We start from the raw sequence: 16,109 nt of genomic DNA, 5'->3' as shown, positions 1-16,109 counted from the left end.
AGAGTCTGCAGGAATGGGGCTGTTTGAAATAAAAGAGGGAGTTTTTCAATCATTACAGAAAGGAAACAGCAAAAGGCTTATTTTTTTATTATCACTAGTAAACTATTAGCTGAAGAATTTGTGCAACAAATAAGTTATGCTGCATGATGGTTTTTGTTTTACTGATTTTTAAAATTTAAATACTTTCTCTTCAGCTGTTTTTCCTATTAATAAGATTTCTCTTGCAGCAAGTCACTTTCCTTTCATCTTCTCCTTTGCTAAAAAGTTTTTGATTATTTTCTTTGAATTTTTTATTACCTGTTTAGGAGTTTTCTGTCACTCTTCTTGGGTAGCTTCTTCAGGTTTCAACCCTTTCTGATAGTCTGAGAACTACCTTAGATATTATTTTTCTTTGAATAGGTTTTATTCCCACCATTTTCTGTCTTTTTTGTTGTTGGTGGTTATTTTTTGTTATTTATTTAAGGTTTTTTCCTTTTTTGTCTTTTTACAGGAGCTAGATAGTGTTAGCTCAGCAGCATGACTTCATTTTTGTCTCTTCTGTTTGAATGACTAAAACATGCTAAGGCATGCAAAATTTTTGGTAGTGGTAACTTATAGTGAGTTGACTCTCTGAAATAGGAATATGTAGCTTGGGTGGCCGGATTAGTGAAATATAATGGCATATTATGGAATTGTTTCCTATTTTGAGAAGCATATTTGCATTACTGGGAGATGAGTTTTCGTAATTCTGGAAAGCATGAAACTTGCAAAATAAGTAGGTAGGAGGTAATCCCAGACTGTTACCTGAAAAGTATTCATCGCGTTAGAAGGGGTTTTTTTGAGGGTTATTGGTTTTTTAGGTAGTTACAATAAATGCTGCCACTCACATTGAGGACAATTTTGGAATGCATTGATAGAATACATACTGAGCTTAACCACGTTAGGAGGCAGTGATTTCTTTGTGTTTAGTAAGATAAAAGTGATTGAATATCTTGAAGAAAGGTGATCTGTGTTTGCATAAATGTCAAAAAATCAAGTTTTGTGTTTAGAAGAAGGACTTTCTGAAGGGACAGTTTTATCGTATTTCTATCATATTATGTATTAAAGTAGGTATATATTAGTATGTGCAGCATATGTGGCTTATAGGCATAGATAGATGTATTTTAAGAAGTCTTACAGTTACACTTCTCTGTATATAACAGCATTTGTGTTAGTGATGAATTTGTTCTGCTTTCAGAGAAATGAAAACAAGTCTTTTAAATGTTCAGTCTAATTCCATAAGCTGCATATTTTCTTAATGAGTATTCTAAATACATTCTACCATGTCCTTGCAGTCTATCATGTTGAAGGTTAATATATTCGGTTTAATAGCTGGTACAAATCTTATTCAAAAAATAATACTAAGACTAAAAATATATATATACACACACACATATTTATGAAAAGGTAGTTGTTAAATTGTTTGTGATATTTCAGGTAGTATTTTATGACCTTTGAAAATTTCTCTTTTAAGTTCTACCGGGCAGAAATTGAAGCTCTCCATTCTTCTGGGACAACTGCAGTTGTTAAATTCTGTGATTATGGAAATTATGAAGAGGTACTTCTCAGCAACATCAGGCCTGTTCATGCAGACACATGGGTATGTGATAACAAATTGTATTAAAAAATAAAAAATATGTAACCCTTCAGAAACTAATGTCTACTCATGCAAAGAGTGCTACTTGCATGTGTAGAAAAATAGTTAAGTGAATATATGAACAAAATCTCAACCTTTAGTTGTCTATATGAAACTTCATAAAAGTGTATTATCATATGGTATTCTTCCTGTATAATAAATTTCAATTGTATTGTTTGAAAATAATTGACCTGTCAGCCAAACAGTTTTATGCATATTTTCTCTTTCTAAGAGTTGTTGCTTACTCTATTAAACACAGTTTTCTGTACGTTGTATGTTGTTCTGTAAAGGTTAGGAAACAGTCTTTTAAAATATATATTCTGAAGGTTTTTACTATGTGTGTATGTATGGCTAAAAAGAGATATCTGTATCACTTTATTTTGTATCATGATTTTATTCTTGTTTCAATGATTTCTTCTTTGCCAAATACTGTGGTGGAGGTGTATGCCTCGAAATCTGTTTTATGAGGTTTAGAATGTATTAGCCTTATGGAAGTTGGAAATTTCAAAAGGCTTTATTTGTGAATGTCATGGAAATAGAGGTACATTTTGATTTAAAAAGAAATCAGGAGTGCACAATTTTTTGCTGTTTACTCTTACTAGATAAAGCTGCACAAAAAGTATTTTTGTATACTGATTCCTTAATGATGAGTTGACTGTGCTTATTTTAATTTCTTAACTGTGGGTCATACAGCCATGTTACTACTGTTGCAGAGGCTGAACAGTCAAGCACTGTTTCCTGCGAGTGGTCTTTTAACTTGTGGTGTTGCCTGTAGATCTCGGATGCCCTTACGGCCTCCGAGATATCCTTTTTGTACGTAAAAAGATATCTGAAGCTCTTCTCGGCTGATGCACTGCTGTTTCAGTGAAAATTTACCCCTCCTTCCCCTCCCCCCCCTTTTTTTTCCCTTCTTTTTATCCCATTAACTGAACTGTAAGGTGCTAGTTTCTTACTGTATGATTGTACTTATTTTGACCCTTTTTCTGGGTTAATTATCATCCTTTTCTTTGTGCTTTTGATTACAATGTTGAGGAGTGGCTTTTATTTTACTTTTACCCTCTGAAAGTTAGCTCTCGCAGTCTAAGAACTTGGCCTGGTGTTAAGACTGAGTTGATCTAGTAGTGAGGTGCCAACCTGAAGCAGTGGTTATTCTTCCTGCCTCTTCTGCCTATCTCTGACCACATGTTCTTCCTCCTCCCTATCCTCCCATGTTGGATCATCAGTCACGTCAAATGAGATAGACCGCTTTTTTGTTCCCCCCAGGTTGGTTTGTTTTTTTTTCAGAGTTAGTTTGTTAAAGCTGACACAAGATGGTGGGACAATGGATGGAGAGGCAATTCTGCCATTGAAGTAGCATAGTCCTAACATCATGCTGCACCCTGATCTAGTCATTGAGGCTTCCTCAGTTGTTACTGGGGAGAAATAAGGATTTTCCAAGGATTTCCAGTCCATTCAGGAATGACAGATACCTTTCTCAAGGTTCTTTTTTATCTCAAGGGAGCCTAGGTGGATGGCATAAACTGAAACAACTAAATTTATATCATTATAGTTATATAAGATAAATGCCAACCAACATCTTCACAGTAAACAAAATTTTTATGGTTTCTTTCCAAGGTTTTACTATGTTGTTTCTAAAAAGTCCTTGCACTGATAGGATTTTTACAGAAAGTTGATTAGGACCTTGCTTTTCACTTTTTTGTGTTTGGATGCTAACTCTAGTCCTTATTATGCATTTGCGTTACGCATTCTTAATCACCTGTTAGAGTCATGCTTTGATACTCAGGTTTGTCTTTTAAGCTGAACACTCTTGGTCACTTTTCTTTGACTCAGTGTTCATATTAATATATCAATCTAGAAAGCACATACAAATGCAAAATGAGTTTCTCATGCTGCTTAATACTTAATTCTTTATCATAAGATTTAAGTAACTTTGTGATACTTCCTCTTTACAAGAGAACAAAACATTTTAAACTGACTTCAATAATTACTTTTCTTTCATTGATCAATATTATCAGGAAGAATGAACTTGTTTTATTAGAACTGTTATGCTGAGTTTTATTTCAGTCTTTCCAGGTAATTTCCAGATAGCTAAGTCTTTCTTAGCCAACTCTACTGAAGACTTGTTATTAATGTAGAAATATACTGTACGTGAGTTCTGATGTCCTAATATTGCCAGTTTTTCAGACTCGTTTTTGAAAGAGTTGTTGGCATTTAGAAAAGATTTAGTGAATTGAATTAAAGGCATAAATTTAGTCTATATGTTAGAATCAATTATTCTTTACTGTTTTCTCCAGCATACTTTTTGGTACTCATGCTGGATTCAAATTTTTTTTCCAACAAATATGAACTGGTGAAAGTATACTACTGGGAGGAAGGGAAAAAAAAAAAAGGCAAATAGTTGCTCAACTAGTGACTTGAAAAAACAGCCAAAATATGACAGTGACCTTATTTTGATGACATGACCTATTGCTTAAGCACCTGAGGTTCTGGTCTACTTTTGGCAACCTTCATAATTATCAAAAATAGTAAATGAATGGAAATTCTTTACATTGTTAGTATGTTTAAAATAAATTTTGCATCACCCCCTGCTAGTTAACATTCTGCTCTCTATTCCTGCTGTCTAATACTGAATTGTACTGTATTAGTACAAGTTTTGTGGGTTTGGTGGTTTTTGTTTGGGTTTTGTTGTTGTTGGGTTTTTTTGGTTGTTTGTTGGGTTTTTTTTCCTTGACTGTAGATCAAACCTGCCTGATATTCTCAGGATACATTGTGCTTTCCACTTTAATGGAAAAAGTGTTACTAGATGATCTTAAGATTCCTTGATAATTGATTGTATACTGTCCGTCACCCAGTTTGCCCTGAGTCCTTGTAAGTTTTCAGTCCCTCTGACACGTAACATGCTGCTATTTAACTTTCTGATGGCTAGAACTGTAAAAGATAAAGCTGTGTTTTATATGAGATAAATCAAAAACCTAGTGGGTAATTTTTTTTTTTCCAGTAATCACATACAATACTCATATAAATATATCTAAGAACACTAAAACTGTTTGGGTTTTTTTCCCTTAGTGCTTGCAAAATATGTCTTAGGTATGCAATTCATAGATATTTTTAATAATAAAATTACTTTTTGATTCCACTGTTTTAGAGTTCTTCTAAGTACTTGTATGTAACACTACAATACTGTATCCTTCTATTTCCCTCAATGTAGCAGGGGTCACTTAATGAAAATATTATAATCCCCATAAAAAAATTCACTGAAAAGCCATTGTAGAAATAAGAACTGCTTGTTTTTCTTGTAAAATATACATGATTACACTAATGACTGAAAAGCATGGAACGATAAGGGCCTTCCTGACTCACTTAATATTTTGTTCTGTGGAAAAAAAAATAATTAAATAAAGGCAAGATAATACTTTAAACTTTAAGTCTTAATTTTATTCTCTAACTTGCAGGATTTTTTTCCTTAATAAATTCTGAAAATGTGTAGCCTAAGTGCTTACCTTGTGACATTTTTCCCTAAAGCCTAGTACTGGCTTTCCTTTTTCCATTCTGCATTTCCCTGGTCACATGACAGGCCTTGTTCCTCCATTTATACTATGATTACCCTTCTTCTTTTGTTTTTTTTTTTTTTTTTTTTTTTTTTATATTTTTTTTTAATTATATGAAAGAAATAAAGATTGTAGTCTTCCCACCTGTATATGTTATGTCCTTATTCTGATTGCTCTCAAAACAAGCTGGAATTCATATGAACTCTTTGCTTACAGTAGTTCACTTAAAAATACTAGTATGAAGTGAAGTCTGTAGTTTAGCATAGTTTCCAGTTCCTGTATCTTGCACTGTATTTCTGCCTAAAGAGGTAAGAAGGCAAAAATTATTATTAAAGTATGTATAATCCTAGTTATTGTATAATTTGTTTTGTTCCGTGGAGACTGAAAATGCACTTTGCAGCTTTCCTCAAGTCATTCCTTCAGTAAAGAATGAGTTGAGGAAAGAAAATAGCAAAGTGTCTTGGATTACAGTTAATTCATGCCAGCAGACATTTGAGAGCTCAAATTTGGTAAGGCTGTGTCTTGTACCTCACAGAGCTCTAAGAGCTTCCACAGGTGCTGAATTATATTAAATCAAACTGTAATTCAGGGCTTCCTCTGCTTCAGGTAAGTAAAGACGTAAACTCCCGTGAGTTTTCTGAAGGTGTTCAAACCTCTCTCCAGCGATGTAAAGAGCAACACTGAAAACCACTAAATGGTAATGGCTTACAGCTGCCTCTTTAAGCTGGAGAAAACTTTTGCCTATCTGTTTTGTCGAGCTTTTGAACTTATTCCAGTGTCTTGATTTACAGCAGGCAAACACTTACGTGAAGAATTGGGTGCCATGTCTTTATGGCTCTTTGGCCTGGACAGCCTTGGCATCTCACCGGGATCTTTTTGTGTTGTGTGTCAAGCAGGAAGGCTTTTCCATTGAATAGTTAAGTAGGTGCAGTAGATAAATGTGTCTTGGCTGGATCGCTTATCTAACTTCTGTCCTCATTGACTGTACTAAAAACAAGGCTGTTAAAAGATAATTGTACAGCCTACTACCAGTTCTAAGATTGCTGTAGAAAAAATGTCCCTAAATAGTTGCATCAGACAAGAATTTGATGGCTTTAGTTCTTTGACTTGTGTACTGTTAGGAGAATCTGTAGAATAGTTTTACAGTTCATAATTACTCATTGACTAAATGAATTACATGAAGGCAGAGTTTTTTCGACTACCCTTCTTCCTGAGTGGTGGTGCATATTTAATTAATTTTAATCTAAAAAGTTACTAGTGTGGATTTAGTTTCCACAAAAGGCTGTCTTTCTGCTTCATTAAAATACTTCAGATTTAGGCAGTTATTTTGTTGGGATGGGCCTCATTTTCCATCTCACCAATATGTGGTGCTTTCAGTTGCCTCTGTCCTGCCAGGCTGAAAAATTACTTTCGTAGTCTATCCTAAACTTTTTTAAATTTTCTTATCTGAGACTTTTTTTACTTACTGGAAATGTTGCCTTAAATTCCATCCCATCTTTTGCAGAGCGTTGTCATACATGCCTTTACCTAGAATTAACCTTCAGGTTCTGTCAGGATAATTGTTTATGTAATTTATTTCCCCAGCCTTCTTTTAAGAGGCAGTATTTAGAGACAAGTGTTGTGCAAAGCATTTATCCTGATAAACTACTAGTAAGTATTTTTCTTTAGCAGCTCTGTCCTCTGAGAAACTACATAGTTTTTCAGACTTCAGCTTGGTGTATCCACGTTGGAATGCAAACAGATGATCACAACTATTCCTCTGAAAGTTACTGGCCCTTAGCTGAAATGTAATAACTGACATTTAAAGGTGGTTAAGGAACTGCGTTTTACTTTTTAATAAACTAAAAGCAGTCAAACTTTAGTCGAGAGGAAGTAATTTATACTAAGCGGGCACAAAATAATGGCTTTCAATTTTCTGTCTGTATCATTAGGCATTGCAAAATATGTTTGAGTCTTCTGCTTGAGCATTTCATATTCATCAGACTTTGAAATATTGTTGCAAATTATTGCCAGCTGTACAAATCAGATTAAGGACACTTTCTTCTTGGTGTTTGTAGTTACTGAAAAAAATGGTGAGAGTTAAAGCAGGATACTTGGAGCATTACACTGTTCTTCTCCCTCCCCCACCCCCTTGTTATTAAATATGATTGCATATGATGATGATTCATTATTTGGAGACTGCATGTGAGCTTCTTAGGTTGTTTATTTTGAGAGGGACTGTTCCTCACTTACACATCTTCCTTTAAAGTGACTTGCAATTTTGTTTTGTGGTAGCATAGCTTAACCTGTTCTAAGTATTGTGTTTGATCCTGTTGTCATGTGATGAAAGTTCTTCAGATTCTTGTTTCGAGACTTCTGAAGGATTTTATGTTCTAATTTCTCTGTATTGCGTGTGTTGAGGTTGAACATGTTGCATGTGTAAAAGAAGTTTGATGTGTAGAAATGTCTGGACTATTCCTGCCGTCACTGTTTCTCTTCTGATTTCCCCGTCTCCTTCACATTTCAGTGTTGTGAGTTTGTCCATATTTAATAGATTAATTCATAGGATTTTAATTAAAGAGGAAACTGGAGTAATAGGTGTAGTATTCCTCACTGGTTGCTTGCTAGGGAAGAGAGACGTGATATTGTTGGCTTGGTATTGCAGAAGAAAAGCCATGACAAACCTAATTTGTAGTGGGGTATGCGTTTATGATTCCCGGTCTTACTCTTTCTTATGTATACAGCGCCTGTTGAATATACACGTTGTTTTAAATGTTAAAGCACATGAAATTACTCCTTTTGGTTTTGTTTGTTTGGGGGTTCTTTGGGCGGGGGGGGGGGGGGGGTGAGTTGTGGGTTGTGGCTTGGTTTTGGTGGGTTGGGGTTTTTTTTTTTTTTGAGATGTGTTTTTCTACTTCTGTTGGCTTATTTTTGTAGAGTAAATTTTGTAAGGTTTGTAACAATGACAAGGACTCTACTCATGGTTTGTTTTCTTCATATTAATAATGTTATTTGCAGGTTTCTTTCGTGTCCCAAGAGAGACAATTATAGACTACTATTAAATGAGCACATGTGGATGTCTGAGCTAGACATAATTGTTCACGTTGTTAAAGAATAGCAGCAATTAATCAGATTTTCTCAGAATACCTTTAGAGAGCATAAACAGAAGAGGAAATGTTTTGGTCTTGACATCTTTCCTACAAAATTTGCTTGCCTTCTCAGAACTTGGTTGGTATATCTAGATTTTTCAAAGTTTTAGAGAAGTAGTATTTGCTTCAACCATATGCAAAGCATTTAATATATTTGCTATGTTAGTTCAGATGCATTTATTTATAAGTATAAAACTTGACTAATTATTCTAATTTACTGGGGGGGGGGGGGGTAGAGTGTCAAAGATTTTGACATTAATTCCATATTCCTTTTAAAAATTAAGTGTGATGTTGAAGAGCTCTTTGCCAAAGCAGAATGCCTGTTTCTCTAATGAGAGCAAGAGTTAGTTAACAAGAAAGTAATAAATATGTGATGGCTATATAGAGGGGTTTTCTTCCCATGTTTTGTGCATTTATTGTGTATGGCCAACATACCGAGCATCAAAACATCATAGTATCTTCTAACTTGGGACATGCTATCATGCAGCAGGACATCAGGGAATATCTCCATTGCTCAGAAAGATTGTTCCAGATTCTCCTAAGCTTATCTAGCACATTTATTGGTGGTCTTTTATTTTTTTTTTGTTGTTGTTCTTTCATTACCCTATATTTGCTAAGTATTTCCATTACTACCTAGTTGGAAATGTTATTTCTGACTTCTTACAGGAAATCTTGAGAGCTTATTTTATGCAGGTGCATTTCAGTAGATAGGAAATACTTTGCTGAAAAGGTTTGTGTAGTTATGTCATAGTATCCTGTTTCCTTTTTTGATTTGTTCCTTGTGTTGTTCTGTTTCCTGATCTGGGCATTTTTGTTCTTTCCCCACATTGTATTTGCTCATATAGGACTTCTACCGTTGGTCACATGGCATATAGGAGAAAATGAAAACAGTGGTGTTTAGCTGTTGCAGTAATCTTTGTTCCTTTCCTGACACAGCTCCCTCAGTGTACCTTTTCACTCTAGGACAGTGACGATGAACCTTTTTGAGTGCTAAGGCTGAAAGTAGAATTTTACAAGATATTGGATGCAGACTTGGTGGGGCTTCTCTTTTTGCTTGCTTTCTTTCTTCGCCCATGCCAGTCTCGCTTCTTTTCCCTGTGCACATAATCAGCCTCCTTTTGATGTCTGACACCCATTAGGTTACGTCAGCTGTCCTCACTGCTGGGCATTGTGAGGCCCAGCCATTGGAAATTGCATCAGAAGTTACAGAATTCCATCGTTGCTGTCCAGGAAGAGGAGAGAAGTTGAGTCCCCAGGGAGAGAGTTGAGTCTCCCATGAATTCCAGGCCAGTTAAAGGAGGGAGCTACTCAACAAAGGTTGATCTCTCCACCTGGAAAAGGACTTCCTTCCATATCAAGGAGAGAAACTTTTTTTTTCTGGGGGTATTCTGAGGTGCTTCATGGGAAGTTTCACTTTTAAGACTTTCTTAAATTGCTGTGTGCCTGCACTACCGGTAAGCAGTTTGTTTTGTTTTATTTTAATTAGGAGGTGGGATATATTTTTTTTGTTCAAAATTTTTCTTTATATTTCCTTAAATACCTTTTACTACACTTTCAAAAATTTTTGTGCAGTTGGTCATTCACAGGTGAAATAACGCAGATGTTTATTTACTGGATATACACAATGTGTGTTTGACTTTGAGGATTTGTATGCCAAATTTTGTCATGGGTGGGTTGTGTGCACACAGCATTCTGTTTCACCTAAAATGTCACCAAAACTCACTGCTTTCCTGTTTAGGTTTTGATAATGGTTTTGTGACCTAACAGCAAAGCATTAGATAATTTCTCACAGTATCTCTTAGCATTTCCTTTCTGAAATTTTTGTTGGCAGAATTTTCTGATTACATACTAAAATAAGTCCAGCAATACAGCAAATACTTTTTTTTTCCCCTGGTTTTGCTTACAAGTGCACTTAGTGCAAAGAAACTGAATGCTGATTTTTTTTTTTTTTCAAGTCTATGCAAGTATTCTGTTTTGCTATTTGTTTAGGACTGTGTCTGTATTACCAGCGTAAACTAGACCTTTCCAGAGGTCTTCATTCAACTTGATGTTCTGAAAAACTGGATTAATACTTTATTCAAAAACAAGAACAATAAAATGTTGGGGAGAGGAAAGGGCTGACAGTTAGTTGTATGTGGGAGGACGGATGGAGATGGACCCTTATTTTGCTTCTCTTCTCTGAGAACTGGCACAATTACTCCTTATAGTAACATTACTCCTTATGGCACATAACTCCTCATGGTGGTTACTGTTACTGATTTCATGTTGTTAAATTTATGTGTTTTGTTGAAAATGCTGCTACTTCCAGTTTGTGGCCGCCTTCTTGCTGAATTGAGAAAACTTGATCTGTCATCTGGTTGAGTGTTATTTATATAGCAGATCTCATTTCAGTGTATCTACTTGTCTTTTAGACGTTATTGAAAATAAACCTTTAAATATTTATAGTTTGATACTGATACTACTCAATGTGAAGAAGCTTTTACTAATAGAAGGGGTGTGGTGTGAATGGCTTAAATATGTATTTCTAAGGAACTTCTGAAATTAATTACTTTTTTCTGTATTGAGAACATAGTAACAACTTGCAGGAGAATGTTTGTTTGAAGCACAAACCTCACAGGAAGAGTTGCACATTTATTTTAATATGTGCCACAGGGAGTGACTGCAAATATGAATAACCTGTGCAATACCCTTAAGGGGAACAGATAAGATAGCAAAATGTCTGTGGGATAATCATGCCCCAGGCTTACATTATTCTAGTTTTATGGAAATGTAATTGGAATGTAGTCGTTTAGAAAACAAATGAGTGCTTTGTTTTCAGAGTTGAAGAAAAGCAATGAAGTACAAAGAAATGTCTGATTCCAAGTTAACTGTTATGTTGCTTTTAGTGGTCTCAGATTTAAGTATGTAATTCTTTCCTTGTCCATCCATCTGTTTTCCGTTTCTTGATGTTTTAGTGAAGAATCTAGAAATTTTCTGTCACTTGGTATCTAACGTTTATTGCTTTGCTCAAAACGCAGGATGCTTATTGTTTTAACGGAATCATTTAAAAATGAGCTGTGTTTGAAGCTTGGCTGGTTTTGTCACAACTTCCAGTTTTCAGTAGAGGAAAAATGAGATAAATCTAATTAAAAATGTTAATAGTGTATATCCATTTTTTCAGGGTTACTGAATCATTTATTATAAATTTAGTATCTTAAATTAATAAGGCTTTAGTTGATAAATTGCTGGCCCTGAAGAATGCTTTGTAGAATTTTACAAAAACTGGCCAAGAAAATGTAAAATTATTTGACTTCTGATATTTGGATAGTGAAAGCCAACAGAGAAGACTTATTAATTTATTTCTGATGCTAAAGAAAAGACTGGTTGGGGAAGGATCATCTTGAAATTTTCATTTTGAAAACGAAAAAGCAACAGATGTTATGGTGTAGCTCCATATCAGCTAGTTTTATGTACCATAGTTAGGAACACATTTACTTGTGGCTGGTGTGTGTTCAGTGGAGACAAAGACATACCATTATAAGGATCAGTTCCTTTTTCTAAGTGTAAATCAGGGAAACAAATGGTTTGTATATGTTTTGGTGGGTTTGTTGGGTTTTTTAAATGATATTACAGCAAGTTCATTTTAATAAGTTGTCAGTAACTTTTGAATTTGAATACTCCTGCATTAGGGAAACCATTAACTGAGTTTCTGTGTTGCGTAAAAGGCTTTGTACTGAGCTTTAAAGTGGAATGTAGTGTTTTATTTGTATAATACATCAAAATCTCATACAATTTGAGAAACACGGGAAGAGAGAAGGATGGCACTAGTATAGTAGGTTAAAATGTTATATAAATGGGTAGGAATTATTCTGGCTGCATATAGAATGGCAACAATAATTGTATAGTTACAGTTTAAAGTCTCAGGAGTTTTTAGTAAATCATACAATACCATACAGCAAGTCAATTGCTATTTCTGTCACCACTGTCTTATATTGTACAGTATAATATTTTACTGTAGTGAAGCTAAAGCTAAAAGTTCAACAAAGCTATTGATGGCTTTGATGTAAAAGTCAAATCAGAGTTACATATGGAGAACTATACATGTAGTATATACATATTTATACACATGTACGTCATTGCACTAATTATCTAATGCTTGTAATGTTCCATATGTAGCTAGATGCTTATGGGGTTGTGACTTTCAAGTAGGAGAAGAACATGTATATTCTCTAAATCCTTTACAGTTTTTTATCCTGTTTATCCTTTACAGGCAGAAAATAGTGCCAATGTATCAATGCAGTCGGTAAGAAATATCTTTGAAGTCCTATGTAGTCCCTACTGCCGATGGATTTGAGCTTCCGTATTGGAAGTGGCCAAAGTCAAATTTCCTCAGGCATGTACTGTTAGAAAAAATTTTAAATCAGATTGAATTAAAAGTTCTTCATAAAATTTATTTTAAAATGAAAATCTTTTCTTTTTGATCAGACCTTACAGATGCTTACCAATTCAGGATAAAAGTATTGCTTTTTAAAAAAAATCCATTTAGACAATAAGGCCAAACATTTCCAATGTATGTGATCCTTTCATTTTCTTCCTGTTTGTTGTTTGGTGGTGGTGGTTTAGGACAATTCAACTGCTTCCATACGTTACAGTAGATCCTGGTTAGTCTATTGATTAAATTTCTTGTAGTTCACCAACTTGATCGTTGTATCCAGAAGCAAACACTAAAACAGTACTTTCTCAATGTGAGAGAGAAAAATTTGAAAAAGCATGTGTAAACATTTTCTTTCTATTTGGGGATTTTTGTTTTGCATTTATTTGAATAATTTAAAGATGTATTCTTGGTGTTCTATAGGTTTTCTATATGCTTTTCTAAGAATAGTCTAAATATCAAAAATTCTCTCATCCAAACTGGAAGATAAAGTGCTTATTTTAGCTTTTTCTTTGTCACCTCAGTAAAATATATCTGGATAACTAGAAATATGTATATGGAGAAGGACAGAGATAGAGACAATGGGAAAGGATGACAGAAAGAATGTAGCTTGAATGTCATTGTTCTGGTTTTGTGAGTTAGAAAATGCATGATTTTTTTCCCTTTCGTTCATTATTCAAGAACGGGGAAATACCCGATTCTTTATTTTTGAATTGTCTTTGCCTTCCTCCACTTTATTTTCACAAGTGCCATGTAAAGTTACCAGTTCTATTAGAAGTTAATGGGTTTGGTCTTTAGGGTAGTTTAAAGTTAATTAGAAATCTGGACAATATTTTAAGTTCTAATTTTGCTTACAACCCATGCAATTATTTTAAATTTAAAACACTGGAGCATGTCATGTTTACTAAGAGAAGTAAAACCATAAAACGTAGAACCAATGAACTGTCTCTATACTATAAAAATGTTTCTGCATTAGAAAGATATGGATAATAGTGGGGGTTAACTTAAAAATGAGAAAGTCCTGAGTAGGTTTTGTTTTAACTCTGTGTTTAAATAGTAACTTGGGGACTGCTCTCTGACATGCACGCACACAGACACGCACACGCTCTGATAAGAAGCTGTAAGTTCCACTTCAGCTCGTGAGTCATTATCCTCCTCAGAGATAACTTTTAATTGTTCTTAATTAATTGCTTCTAATGTCAAAATCTGTTTCACACGCCCGTAACATTTGAATGAGGGCAATCTAATTGCACATTCCATAAGAGTATTTTAATGGGAAAAGAATTTGAGTGATTTAGGAGTACGATTTCATGGACTGAGCTGATGACCAGCTGTCGGCTCTGAGAGAAGGAAGCGGTTCTTCCTCCCTAATCCTGACCATCCCGCCTTTTGAACCCGCATTAGTTAAAGGCTGCAGCTCTACATCTGAGCAAGACAGGGAAAGGAGAAGTGGAAAGAAGAGTGATGAAAAAGGTGCAGGTGAAGAGAAAGGGAAACAGTTTCAGCAGCAGCAAGACATATTACGTTGATGGAACTGTCTATGGCACTACAGCCTACGTGTCAGAATTAAGTTGTAAATTTAAGACTGTCACATAGTTGATTCCTTCGTTTAGTTACAAAAGACTTAATTGTAGTGTGCTAATACACTTCGAAAGATCCAGGCAAGAGTTAAGTAACTATAATAATTGTGTATCTTATAGTTAAGATTCTAAATGGTATATTAAAAGGTTAATTAAAAAAAAGCTTCATCATGATTACATTATAACTTTTTTTAAAAAGTAACATTTTTGACTGATATCTTCACAATTAGTAATGTGTACTTCTAGTCATCAGTGATACATTGCTGCAGTGCCTTACATGATACGTGTGAGCATATTTACAGTTTATTTTTCTAAAAATGTAATGCTACCCTGACTCCTTTAAAGGCACATTAATAGGGCTAGGAGTTTATATTAATTATCTGACAGCAGTGAGGGGTCAGCTCTGTGCAGGTCTAGCAGTACAACCTTGGATCCCACCTTCCTCCTCGCTCATAATTTAACTCAGAAATGTCTATGGCTGTAGGCCTAGTCTAATATAGATGTGTTGTGTACTGTGAAAAGAAAAAAAATTGTGAGCATCTGCGGGCTCACAAAGATTAGTCTGAGAAGATTACTCTGTGAAAGGAACTGGTATTTTAAGTAACAAGCATAACTTGCAAAGAAAATTGATCAAGAGCAAATACGTTGAATTATTCTGTAATAGACACTTCAAAAATGCTCTTTTCACAAAGTCAGTACTTGGTTAAGATCCTTGAAAAATCTACATTAGCAGTAGTTTCTCTTTTACTTGGAATTTTCACACCTCATTTGATAGTAATTTTTGAAATTATGCCCTAAAGCCACCCTAAGATCGTATAACTTAAAACTTGTGCTTTTATTAAATGACAAAACCTATTTTTTTCACAAAATCCTGTTTTCATTTGTAGTTGTTATGGAGTTCTAAGAATCCATTTAAGTATTCAGATAAAGTAAAAGTTAAAGGGAATACTGTAGACACTTTAGCCAGTGCTTTTTCCCTTACAAACACAGGGTGTGTAATATATTGCAGCTTAATATTTAAGTTTAGCTTTTTCTAGGAAGCTTGTGAGTTTTTCCGTATGGTCGAAGCGTGGTTCGGTTTTCTGTTTGGTTTCTTTTTTTGATACGTCTGGAAAATCTTACAGGCTATTTTCAATTGATACAAGCACAGGTAAGTAGAAAATGCAAAAATCAAAGATGCAAGTACTCGGGGAGATCAACACTGGATGATTAGGCAAAAGAAGCAAGTTTACAAGAGATCACTTGGTGTGTTAACAGCAGGAGACAGTTGTTGCCAGCGTAGTGGGCAATGCAAAGAGGCATTAAATCTGGACTGGGAAATGGGAGTTGAAATACACATGAAAGAAAAATTCATTTTGCAAGGAAGCCAACGCTCTTTCTTTGTACCGAGTCCAGCAAGTTTTCCATGCATTGAGTATGTGGGCGAAGTTAAAACTGCAGCTTAAACCGAAACAGTGGTTTGACATTACAGAAATGGAAAATGTCTTCTGCTTGCTTTGCCTTCTGTCTCTGCTTTGTCCCATGCGTCCTGGCCCCACGCTGCTCCTTCATGCCTCCTTGCAGAGGCGCTCATGCTCATCCCCTAATAGCCCACAGACAGCTATAACTGAAAAGCCTTAGCAGAAGGGCCCAGTGAATAGAGCTAAACTTTCTGTTCATAAGCAGGAATAGACTGGTAACGAGTTTGTAGGTGGCAAACTGCTGGAGCTGCTCCGCTGTGACTTGCAACTGCATCCTAAAGACGTGTGAGCAGAACGTTCAGCAAAGCTTTTGTGTAATGCCTAAATT

The 16,109-nt window shown here is 35.0% G+C and overlaps 1 protein-coding gene across 5 annotated transcripts in view; it reads left to right on the top strand.

The window, feature by feature from the left end:
* Positions 1–16,109, top strand: part of TDRD3 (tudor domain containing 3) — a 110,301-nt gene that overhangs the window by 83,829 nt on the left and 10,363 nt on the right. For all 5 annotated transcript variants that reach the window (XR_007507905.1, XR_007507906.1, XM_049815696.1 and 2 more), the window contains one exon: positions 1,493–1,618. Coding sequence is in view for 3 of the 5 variants with exons in the window: in XM_049815696.1 (XP_049671653.1) it covers positions 1,493–1,618 (126 nt within the window). In the remaining 2 variants the exon portion in view is untranslated. The remainder of the gene's footprint in view (positions 1–1,492; positions 1,619–16,109) is intronic.

This window comes from Accipiter gentilis, chromosome 13 (genome assembly GCF_929443795.1).
Source record: "Accipiter gentilis chromosome 13, bAccGen1.1, whole genome shotgun sequence".
NCBI classification, from domain to species: Eukaryota; Metazoa; Chordata; class Aves; order Accipitriformes; family Accipitridae; genus Astur; species Astur gentilis.
Note: the sequence above shows the minus strand (reverse complement) of the source record. Positions and strands in the feature narration are given on the sequence as shown.